Source organism: Marmota flaviventris, chromosome 1 (genome assembly GCF_047511675.1).
Source record: "Marmota flaviventris isolate mMarFla1 chromosome 1, mMarFla1.hap1, whole genome shotgun sequence".
In the NCBI taxonomy this organism is placed as follows: domain Eukaryota; kingdom Metazoa; phylum Chordata; class Mammalia; order Rodentia; family Sciuridae; genus Marmota; species Marmota flaviventris.
Genome location: NC_092498.1, coordinates 199,107,487 through 199,119,622, shown reverse-complemented (window position 1 = coordinate 199,119,622; position 12,136 = coordinate 199,107,487). Strand labels below are relative to the sequence as shown.

The following is a 12,136-nucleotide window of genomic DNA, read 5'->3' as shown; positions in this document are numbered from 1 at the left end:
ACATTCCTGAATGATAGATCATTCCTGAGTCATATTTTCTATATACAGAATTACAGTTTGATAATGCATTTATTTTAGCATGTTAAAGATACTCCACTTACTTTCTTTTGGTCTTGATGGTTTCTCATGAGAAATCTATAGTAATTCAAATCATTGTTACCCTCGAATTCATGCATCTTGGTTTTTCTGTCTGCTTTCAAGATTCTTTGTCTTCAACAATTTTGGTTATGACAAGTTTCAATCCTGATTTCTGTGGATTTTTCTTGTTAGTGATTTACTCAACATTGTTTGATCACTAGGAATAGTTTTCGCTTTGGTTTATTCAAATATTTTTTTCATCCATTCATTCTTGGTCTTCTCATTCTGTAGCTCCAGTGGTACAAACTTTTTGTCATTGCCCCACAAGTTCGTGACAGGCTATTCATCTGTGGCTACAATATCTTTCCTCTGTGATGCTCAGATTGGGTGATTTCTATTCATCCATCTTCAAGTTCCCTAACTCTGATCTCCATGTTACCATTCAGTCAGTGTAGTGAGGATTTCCTCACTACATTTCCAGTGTAGTGAGAACTTTAGTTCTCAAATATCCATTTGGCTTATTTTTGCACCTTCTATATTCTCACCGATACATTCTCTTCTAATGCTTCTTTTAAGAGTACCAGTGCTTGTTTGCATTTTTATAACAATTTAAAGTCTTCATCAGGTAATTCTAACATCTGTTAGTGTATTTACTGTGTTGAATTGATTGCCTTATGTGACTGAGATGTTCATGGTTGTTCAAATGCCAGTTAATTTTGAATTTTACCCTGGTCATTGTGTGTGTGTGTGTGTTTTCTTGTTGTTTTGTTTTTGTTTTTTACAATGCTGGTTATCAAACTCAGGACCTTGAGCATGCTAGGCAAGTGCTCTACCATAAAGCCCTGTCCCAGTCATTTTAAATATTGCAGTATAAGACTCTCTCATTGAAACCCCAATGAGAATATTGATATTTTTGTTTAAGCAAGCAATTATGCTGGTTAGTTTCAGCTGCAGGTTGGAACTGCCATTTTGAATGTTTCACAGGATTTGCAGTGCTGTGTGCCTCTATCTAGTATGTCCCTTCCTCAGGGGTCAGTCTGGGATGTGGACAGATATATCTGTTAGGTCAATTCTGGGTCTGCCCTTAGGATCTGTTTCATGCATGCCTAGGCTGCGGATGAACCCAGGGATTCCATACACAGTATTACTGGGTTGCATTCCTAAGCTCTTCCTCAGGAATCTCCCCAGTACTTTCTGGTTTCCTGGGTCTCCCATTTTCTGTCTGGGGAGAAACCTTCCCTTTCCACAATTGCTCCATGTCTGTTACTAACACTGGAAGAGCAGAGAGGAGGAGCTCTGACTTCAGATTCCTGTTGCTGGTTGCTATTGCTGCCACCAGCTGCCGCTGCAGCCCCCGTAGAATTGCCCAGGTCCTAGGGTAACCACAATGGAGGAAGAGGAGCAAGGTGTGGGGGTTCGTCTACTCTAGGAGCTCTGGGGAGTCCCCTTTCCACTCTTCCAGCTGGGTTTTCCCTGGAGTGGTGTGTCTGCCCACTCTTGCCTCCCCTCTGGGCTGTGGGTTTGCTGAGGCTGGGCTGGCCTGCACTGGAGACAAGTGGTAAACTCTCCACCAGGCAGGTGCTTTGAACTCAGGGTTCTCCCCAAATTGGCCTATTGCTGTTGACCATCTGGCATTCTCAAATAGCTGGCCTGTGCATTCTCCCTAGGTTTGATAGTTGCATTCAGAGGGACAGACAGGGTGGCATGTGTTTTCTCTGTCTTACGCAGAAGTGGAACCTGATTGATATAATTTAAAGATTTTATTTTCTAATGTGCTTTTTGTACACAGGACAAGAGTTGATGTTTAACTGTAGAGTTCAGCTGCATGGTCAGATCACATGGTTTAGTGCTTGGGGCTCTGTTAATGCCTACGTTTATGACACTGCATATGATGCTATTTTGGTCTCTTCCTTGGATTGCACACTTCTCACCATAGTTTTCTGTTGGCACCTTGTAACCAACCTTTTGGGTAAAAGTTCTCTTATTTCTTTGAAAATTGTAGGGTGACTTCCTTGGAGTGTGGCCTCTGCACACATTCCTGTGGCAGGCCTGGCTGGGTCCAGGAGCCTAGGTGTAGCTCAGCTGAGCTGTCTGAGGCAGTCTGAGAAGTCAGGTGGGAATCTACACAGAGCTCTGATGTGCAGTGCACCTTCAATATAGGTTTGTGCTTACCTCAGACTTCTTGAACTCCAGATGACATTTTCAAACAGCAGTCTTCTGAACTCACCAAGTTGAGTGTAGATTTCATAACAAATTTACATGCAGTTCTTTTAAGATGCAAATATTTGCAGAAATCACAGCTGATGCCAGTTGAACTGGTAGCTGGTCTCTGGCACACTCACGAAGTAGGAAAGGATCTCGGGGGAGGTGCAAATTCACTCACATGGAGTTCAGGGTCCATGTTAAGGTTTAATTACCCTATGATCTTCTTGAGAACAAGGGAGATGCTAATCCAGCCTAGGTGGCTATGATCAAGTGGAGAGACACAGAACACTTGGGCAGTGAGGTCAGCTGAGGCCAGTCAGGGCCAGCTTCATGGGGAGAGGATCAAGTGCATGTGCATTCCTGTAGTGGGCCCTGAAGTTCGCTAGGCCTACATTACCTGATTATCTAGAAAACATGGCATGTACTCACCTTGCAAGGTGAGGCTGCTGAGAAGGTTAAATGAGAACATTTGGGAAACTGCAGAGCCCTCTGAAATGGAAAGTGCCACACAGTGTTTATCACAACAGTATTAAACTAACAATCAAAGATCGAATTAAGAGGAGCAAGTCTTGCGGGTGTGGTGGTGCACACCTGTAATCCCAACAAATCGGGACACTGAGGCGGTAAGATTGCAAGTTGAGACCAATCTCAGCAATTTAGTGAGACCCTCGACAACTTAGAAGTTGAAAAAAATTTTAAAAGGTACAACATAAATAAATGAAAAGGCCTGGGGACACAGCTCAGTGGTAAAGTGTCCCTGGGTTCACTCCCCAGTAACAAAAATCAAAACAAAGGATCAAGTCTAATAGTAGAATTAAAGGTTCCACCCTAAAGCTTCTGTCTCAGCCTCACAGGAGGTGGACTTGTTTTATGTAGGGGCTGAATTGAGGTCTGTGGGTGCCAAGGCTGGGTCAGTTCCCATCCAAGCCCCTTCCAGCCCTGAGAGTTTGTGACCCCCACAGGTGGGTGTAGCCGAGTCAGGGATGCCAAGTGAGCTGTTCCCATGACTGGTGATGAGTTGGGCACACTTCCTGGGGTTTGGTTGTTTCCTCCTCTCAGGCTCCTGAGATCCCCAGGCACTCAGAAGTATGATCCTTGTGTCCACATGAAAGGGATCATGTTAGGCTCAGAGCCCCAAGGGCAGATCTCCAGTTAGTAGCTGGCCTGCTGGGTCCCAGCACTGACAGTGGAGTTTTGCTTTAACTGGAATGTTCAGGCTTCCAGACCACAAACCATCCTGAGGGACCCACCCTGAACTGGTCAACTCCAGTCCCAGTGGACTCCCTTGTGCCCACCCCAGATTCTCATTTTCCTGCCTATATCCTCATGGTCAGTAGCACTCTGGGCTCCAGGGTTTGGTGCGGGGGGGGGGGCTGCAGACTGCCTGGAGGCCCACTCTCCAGTGCCACAGGCAGCCTCAGCACGACGTGGGCCTGACACTCAGGGTGCCCATCCATGAGGGCGAGTCAGGATGGACCAGTTGGTTACTCTCTTCTCCTCACCTCCCTTGCAGATCACCTCCAATGAGAAGCACCTAGAAAGCCTCAAGAATGCTGGCAGCCTTCTGCAGGCTCTGGAGCAACTGGCTCCAGGTGATAGGTACGTGGGGCCCAGAAGGAGTCGAGCAGCCTGCACAGGGTTGGCAGATGCTCTCCACCACCCCTCTCCCCTCGTTTCTTCCTATATCAGGAACCAACACCTCCCACCGAGCCTGTCCTTGCCACTGAGACACTTCAGTGGGGAGGAGCTCTGTGCCCTCTACCTGTTGGGAAGCTTCACTATAGTGGAAAGAAGGGGGGAACAGGGATCAATATGGGGAAAGAAAGCCTAAGCTCTGCAGAATGGCGGTATCCCCACCACATGCCAGGAGGTTGGGTGGACGGTAACCAGGTGCAGATGCAGTGAGCCTGATGAGAGGCAGTGCCTGCTGGCCTCGTACACATGCCCCCATGGCACCTCAGCCAGAGGCATTGTCATCAGTACCTTGTGGCTGACCTGCAGGCCCAGCAGGCCTGGGGCAGAACTGGCAGCTCAGCCTGCTTCACGGCACGAGGATCAGCTGACTCTTGCAGGGGGCAGACTGGGAACACAGGAACAGAGCAGTCCACACGCAGAAGCTGAGTGTGGGGTTAGGCCAGCCTCCTGTGCCTCAGCTGGACAGTCCGTGGGTCTAGAACATCCTAGAAGTAAGGTCCCTATTAGGCCAGGGGTAGGTCTGTCCCCGAGGAGCATGTGACACACTGAGGGCAGGCACTGGCATCTCAGCCCAGGGTAACGCTGACACTTGGACATGAGAACGAGTCACTGGAGGACCATCCTACAGTAACATACAGCTGCCCCCACTGAACTTGCAGGGGGTGGCGTGGGAGGGGTGCCCACTTTCACTGTGGTCCAGCACCCATCCCTTATCAGCTGGTGCCGTGCAACTGGCCTCACTCTGAAGTCAGTGCCTCAGCATGGCCGGGGTAGAGGTTGGTGAATGCAGCCTTCCTCCCTGTGGCCACTGCCCCCAAAGCTGAGGGAGGTGGCCAGAGGTTGAACAGGCCAGTCTCCTGATCCCAGCTGCTCTCCCCACCCTGGGGAGGACCCACGCCCTAAGAGATGCCTGACCCTCATTCAGTGTGTGCCGTGGATCATGGAGTCAGGCATTTCCTGTGGTTTCTGTTTTCTGAACCGCAGGGTTCTGTGAACTCCCTGCTCGTGTTTCGGGTTGGTACTCATTTGAGTTAATACATGGCCGCCGTGTTGTCAAGATGAGTCTACACAGTGGCTCTGTGGCAGCCCGCCTGTCCCATTGAATGCTGGATTGTGGGGAGGAGGACACCAGTTCTTGGCCTGCCCCAGCCCCTTTTCCTCCTCTGCAAAAAACAGATCAGTGGTTTTTCTCCAGCTTTTCCAGTGAGGTTAGGAGAGGCTGGCCTGGAGGCAAAGGGTCCCTTCCCACCTTGCTGGGCCCCTGTGGTGTCAGGTGTGGATGGACTTCTGGGGCTGGGCTGCAGGCCTGCTGTGCTGGTTTGTGGGTATCCATGGATCCTGGCCTTCTGCAGAGTCGTGGTGTAGTCACCCCAAGCAGGGCACTGGGGGTGAGGGGAGCCATTGAGGAGTGGAGTTTGACAGATAGCCCCTGAGAGCTCCCAGCTCTCCCATGTCAACCTTTGTGGGGCTCCTCACCTAGCAGGGCCCTCTGCCTGCCCTTAAGCCAAAGCTAACACATTGTACTGGACCAATACAGGGGAGCTAGACCCAAATGTGCTTTAAATTGTCCAAATAAGGCTTAGCACTCCACAGGTGGTGGCCTCTCCTGCACCCACACACATCACTCTAGCAACCAAACATCGACACCAGGTAAACCTCGCCTTCTTTGGACTTGGCTCAGATGGCCCAGCCAGAGTAGGTGGCAGTTCTCTCAGTTCTGATGCTGCTCTGCGCAGGCTGATCTGCTTTCCTGGCCAGCCCCTCTGGGGCTGCTCTGGCAGGCGGGGTGGCAGTCTGGCCCCACCAGACCAGCCTGGGCTCAGCCAGGAGCAGGCCAGAGTTCAAAAGCATTCCCGCTGTTCCCCGGGGCCTTTGATGCACAGAGCAGGAATTCATGGCACCATGTCCTGGTTGCAGCCCCATCCCACTGCCACCCGTCTTTCATGTGGCACCCCCACCCAACCGTTTATGTGGTAACAGCTCTATTTCTGTGCTGTCAAGAGTATGCCATGAGCTAATTTTACACTTCAAGGGTCAGTGCTATGTGAATGTCATTCTTTTCTTTGCTAACAGTTGCTAAATCATAGGTTCACAAGTGTCTCAAACAATGTGCTGGGGGTGACCAAGTTTCCACTTTAAGTTTTTAATTGCGCATCTATACCTCTGAGAGCAGGAAACCCAAAGCTCCTGGCTGATTGGCCAGGAACTGGCAAAATGGAGCAGGACAGGCCAGTGAGGATGCAGAGTGGCTCTAGGACCCACAAGTCTGCTCCAGGAAGGAGCTGGGAAGGTCCCCTGAGGGTGCAGGCTCAGCAGTCTGGCTGCTGTCAGGTCCTTATAGTGCAGTATCAGTGCTCCTGGCAGAAGCTGATTTGATGTGAGAGAGTCAGGGCCTAACTTAAGGACACCAGCATGGCCAGATCTGAGCCCCACCAGAGCTGTGAGCAGCAGGATTCTCACCTCACAGCTCGGGAACAGGGGTTCTTATTTCTGCTTTCCAGAGAGGTCATGTACAGAGCTCTAGGAAGCTGCTGTCCCACTGAATGCTTAAATGAAAAGGACAACCCCTTTGATCAAGGCCTTTCACCCCACACATGCCTGTTAAGTCTTGTCTACTTTGGTCTTTCTCACAGTTTATCTGTTGACAGTGTGGTGGCTTCCTTGGCCCTGGAAATCCTCCAAGCCGTGGGCATGAAGCAGGAAGGCACTTAGTGCAGGCCCACTTTGCAACACCAAGCCTTGGCTGCGTGGGTAAGGTCCTCTCCCAGACATTTGCTGCATCACCAGCCACAGCTGGGCCTGGACCCAATAAAACTCAGCTGAACCCAGAACCTGGGACTCAAGTTCTCTCACTAACTCTGGGCCCTAGACAACTGGTTCAGAATGGACTCGTTGGCTCTTGTAGGGAAGCCCAGGTTTGCTAGCCATGATCAAGAATTCTCTCCGTGTGGGCTGAGTAGGCTTCCACTAAAGTAGGCCCTGCCTGTGCTACTAAAGCAGGGTCAGAAACAGTTCTGGGTCTGCTTCTCTATGGGAAAGATCTTTTACCCAGCTGCAACTCCAGAGCAAGCCTCTGGAAGGTAGTTTCAGCCCCTTGTCTTCCTCCCACTTTACCTGTCAGGACTTTTTTGTTCCAGGGACAAACTGATTTCAGTAGTCCTGGGGAGGACTGGGCAAGATTTACTAACCAGAACAGATAGGTTGAGTTTGCCTACAGGAATGCAAAAGGCTCAGGAATGCTGCCTTCCTAGACAGTATGCCCAACTAGATGGGATGATGGCATCAAGATCGTTTTCCCTTACTGTTACCACCTACCCACCTTATCCTGGAAAGCTTTCTAGCTTCTGCCTCATATTGTCTTGTCTGTTGGGTCCAGAGAACAGACATGGGTCTCCCTATTTTCCCAGCACACCTCCACCCCTTTATTTGTTCCTAGGGGGAACTGCCCTAGGGTTCAGGGTGTGGAGTCTTCCCAGAAGTGTTTCAGAGCAATGGAAGGTTCTTCTTTCCCCTTTTTATTTAAGCAGGGAGTAATCTTCAGTGTTGTACACAAAACAGGGAGGTTTTTTAATTTTCCTGCAAGTCAAGTGCAGTTATTTGGTGTGCACTGTGGAAGGATGCAGGACTGCTGTCCTGGGGAAGGCTTACTCTTGAATCTGGAAGGTAGGGTTGGATCTTGGACAGCTTCAACAAGTTGAGGCCATCCCTTGGCCTCTCTGAGGCCTCATTTTCCCCATCTAAAAAATGTTCATTACCTTATTCAATCCCCAATACAGCCTGCACAGCAGGCCGCCTTAGCTTCATTTCATAGATGAGAAAACACTCAGGGGGCTGCTGTTTTACTTGCCCACAAGGCCGCGCAGCTTGATTGAATTCAAGACTGTGACTCTGTACCCTTGTGTCCATCAGTAGGTATTCAGAGCTTGATATGTGACTCAGTGTATTCTGTGTCCCACCACAGGCAGTTTCCTTTGCCCTCTCATAGTCTACTTCATGTCCACGGTGAGAAGGCCTCAGGATTTAAGTCCTGCTGTGCGAGATGCCTATGGTTCAGGCCTGCCAGAGTATGGGATCTTGCCAGAGTACGGGGTAGTTAGTGGAGCAGCCAGAGGCCTGGATCAGCTTCAGGGGCTCTGCCTGTTGGGTGCACAGAACAGATACAGGTCTCCTTGTATCTGTCACCCCTCCTTTTATATTTGTTCCTGAGGGAACAGCCCTAAGGTTCAGGGTGTGGAGTCTTCTCAGAAGTATTTTGGAGCAGTGGAAGACTCTTTCCCCCTTCGATTTAAGCAGGGAGTAATCTTTGGTGTTGCACACAAAACAGGGAAGTTTTTGGTATTTCAGAATCATTTTGTCCAGTGGACCACTCCTGGCCAGAGCTCAACATTGCTGGCTGCTTTATTCCCTGTCTTCCCCAAGTCCCACCATTTCAATTTACAGGAAAGAGCCTATGGCACCTCCCCCTCCCCAGGTTAAGGACCATTCTGGGTTTTGTAGTCATCTAAGCACTTCATAATTTTTTAGTCTCACCATCTATGAATTCTTTCCTTAAATAGCTTGTTCCCTTCCCCCTTTAACAAAATTAAGTTCTATAGCATGCATTAGTAAATTGCTTTTGTTCAGTATTGTATGAAAGAGATCTTGTAATGTACCCACACCCATATTGTGTGAAACTGTGGCTCTTTTACTATATAGTATGTGTTTTGTGTGAACAAAGACACCAGGACACATGGGCTTGCAACATGGGGTATCACATCATGCTCCACAGACATCCTGGAGTTTTGAGGCAAAACCCAAACCAGTATTGGTACCACCTTTATTTAAAACCCTGATATTTTGTGGTAATGGTTATTTTTCTGGCCATCTAATAGTTAGTTCTACAGCTTTATGAAAGTTTTCCTCACTGACCTATGCTACTTCCAAAGTTTCTCTGAGTGCCTACATCCTGTACACATTTCTGGTGCTGTGCCAACAACAGTGCTAACTACCTCTTTATAAAGTTAGGCTTGACAGCTACTAGAACAAGCCTTCCTCTCTTTCTTCCTAAATATTTTGGTGATTAACTGCCCTTAGTGCTTCTAAGTACATTCCAGAATACCCTGCTGATCAGAGTGTTTTAAATGGAACTTCAAAAGTATAGCAGTAGGCAAAAGTTCTAAGATGTTGTCTAGCTTATAAATCCTTTAACCCATTTTATAGGTGTTCCACATCTATAACAGTCTAAACACAGTCTACATAAATACTATTAATATTGACATGTAAGCTCTAGATTGTCCTTCATCCTATTTTACTGCACCTATGTCAATATATTTAACTCAGTCCCCTAACAGTCTTTAGTGTTAACCAACCTATCAGTACTGGCTGATTCTGTCATGCATGAGGCACCCTCTTTCAACTCCAATAACATTTTGTTTTTATGAAAGAAATATTTACAAAAAGTCTTCCCTAGATGAAGTTGATCTGAATGCATGTTTGTCAGTCACTATGTTTTAAACATAGTAAACCAACAGGTTTCCTTAAGCATGAAACAGTTTCACTTTAAAAGACTAAAATCACAAGTCTTTACAAGTCTGTCCTGAGCAATGAACCCTGTCAGACCTACCACCAGGATGACTGGCTCATCTGGCAGATGGTGTGGAAGAAGACCTGTTCGGGCTCTCTGATTATGTTCAGATAGATAGACATAGACACTTAAGCATGTTTAATTATCAGTTCAAAGTGGAGCTGAAGAAATTCCCTTCTCTGAGTCACGCTTGGGTAAAGGTTCTTGAAGTTCAAATTCGTATACTTTTAAAAAATACTTGAAATGAAACACCATCTAAAAGAGGGTGATTATTTGGCTTTCAGCTTTCTCGACTTTTAGCTTAGTGTAGCTCAAAGACAAGTACCCAGATACCTTTGAACTGGGGAGGCCTTTGATTACCTGAGCAAGATCAAGATTAAACCCATAACTACACCAAGAGGCTAGGGTGAAGGAGTACTAGTTCTTTAGTTAGAATCACAATATTTTAGGCTGAAATACACTGGGGGTGGGGGGTAGGGGGGCGTTTTAAACCCAGGGCCAAGTACTAAAGAAACTTGGCAAATAATCCTATGCAGAGGGTAAGGTCTTCTCTCTCATTACAACTTAAAATTATTACTTTCACTATGTGAATTTTGCTCGGGGTGAAGGTAGTCTGGGAAAACTTAAGACTCCTGTAACACTTAATGTCAAGGAAAAAAGGTGACACAATCGAATGAATTAAAAGTTTAATTCTGAACCATTTTTATAACCGTATTTTCTCTTGAAGCATTGTATCACAGCAGGTTACAACAACTTTGGGATAAAAGGCAACTGGTAAACTGTCCAAAACAAGGTTCCAAATAACACCTCTTACTGATTTACCCTACCCATACATATCCCAAATAAAGTTTTTGATCAAAAACATGAAATAGATCCACCTGCTTATTTTAAGCATATTAAAAAGGAAACTAATTGGACCATTTCTATTTGTCTATTTTATACAAAAAAGGCTACACAATGTTACACTTTCTTCAGATTACAATTAGAGTGATTATGAATTAGTGTTCTACACCATTACTCAATTCTTAAAAATTAGAAATTGCTGTAGCAGTATTCACTATAACATAACACTACAAGAGACTTAAAAAAAACTAACAGTTACTGCAAAAAAAAAAAAAGAAAAAGAAAAAAGAAAATTAAAGAGCTACTTCAAAGCAAGCATAGTCAGTACCATTACAGATATTTAAAAAAAAAAAATTTTTTTTTTTTTTTTTAACAAGCAAGGCTAGGGTTTGATAAATTCCATCTTGTGATCCATTCTTGTGCATTCTTCACTTCTTGAGTCACTCCCAAAATCCATTTGTATTGTTACTCCTCGACCAAAAAGGACCAGAACAAAAAGTTTACTTCAATTGTTCCCATAGGAAACTCAGCTTGGTTAGTGTGTCAGGCACTTTCTGAGATACCAGCCCACCCCTCGAGCCCTCTCAGCAACTCTACAGGCCAATCACAATGCAAGTTCAGACAATACAGCTGTATAAAGAGAGAAAGGCTGCTATTAATGTTTAAAACAGCAAATGTTACTCATTTGAGTATTAAGTTGCAAAAGCTGTGGCAAAAAACATTAAAGTTAATAACTTCCACACATGATCACATAACAACCAGAAATCTGAGAACATCCAAATGTTCCAAGACATCTCCTTTCAAAGTATATATCTTTGTGGCAGATTTACAAATAGGCCTAAACCACTCCCACCCTACCAACCAAGTCTTTTCTGAAGTTCTGTAGGCAGAGTAAAAGTATTTTACCCAAACTGGCTTTTTTAAACTTCTTACCTAAAGGATGATTTACAGGTCAGTATCAAACCAGGCCAGCTGATTGCTGTCACCTGGAGGCAGCCCATCCATGAGGTCCTGGGCATGTCCCAGATCTGGCAGCCCATCAACTGGATAGTCAGCACCAGGGTGATGGCCACCCATCTCATGCTCCATCATGGGGTCCATACCCAAGGCATCCTGGCCGTATCCACCAGAGTGAAAAGAGCGATAGCTGGGATCTAGAAAATTTGGGGTGGCAACAAAATGGGAGAGAAACACACAGGTTGACATTGAGGTTAGGGCAGCCACAGTTTAGTAGCAAACTTGTCAGAAAACAGTCCTTTCCAACCTCTTGAACCTCTTTCTTGAGCCAAGCAGTGACTCACTGTAGGCCTCAAGAGCCAGGCCACCCGTGAGACTACATAAGCCGTGTGTTTCACTAGAAGCACACCAGCGGTTTCAGTCATACCATCCACATACTCTTGAACACTCTGCTTTTACCCTGGAAGAGACTTAAGGTGCCTGAGGAAAAAAATGGCAATCCACTGTGTGGCCTCTTAGGCATTGATTAGGGAAATAATAACAAGGCAGTGTGATGGGGTGAAGTTTTGGTTATACCCACAAAAAACAAAACTCAAGACACTCTTTCCAATGACACCTTAAAAAGGGTTGACATTGATCTGCCATGGTAAGAAGGCTATGAGTTTCAGAGTTTAGGAATTAGGTAAAACCAGATGAGATCATGAATTTAAGAAGGTTCAGAGTTATTAGTCTACTCTATCCTTCATCTTATCAAGATTCAAATTAGCTTTTCAAAACTAACTACATAAGTACTGA

General features: G+C 46.3%; 2 protein-coding genes across 4 annotated transcripts in view; one reads left to right on the top strand and one right to left on the bottom strand.

Annotated features, from left to right (window-relative positions):
- Window positions 1-10,755, top strand: part of Ulk4 (unc-51 like kinase 4) — a 516,944-nt gene extending 506,189 nt beyond the window's left edge. Inside the window, exons 37-38 of the mRNA XM_071600065.1 lie at window positions 3,797-3,882; window positions 6,612-10,755. Coding sequence (XP_071456166.1) covers window positions 3,797-3,882; window positions 6,612-6,690 — 165 coding nt within the window. The 3' untranslated portion in view covers window positions 6,691-10,755. The remainder of the gene's footprint in view (window positions 1-3,796; window positions 3,883-6,611) is intronic.
- Window positions 10,211-12,136, bottom strand: part of Ctnnb1 (catenin beta 1) — a 34,932-nt gene continuing 33,006 nt past the window's right edge. The window contains exons 15-16 of one of the 3 annotated variants that reach the window (XM_027932090.3): window positions 11,318-11,538; window positions 10,211-11,014 (exon numbers count right to left, since the gene is read on the bottom strand). In XM_027932090.3, the coding sequence (XP_027787891.1) occupies window positions 11,330-11,538 (209 nt within the window). In that variant the 3' untranslated portion in view covers window positions 10,211-11,014; window positions 11,318-11,329. Of the gene's footprint in view, window positions 11,539-12,136 lie in introns of all 3 variants that reach the window. The other 2 variants (XM_027932091.3, XM_034636292.2) reach the window with 2 other exon arrangements.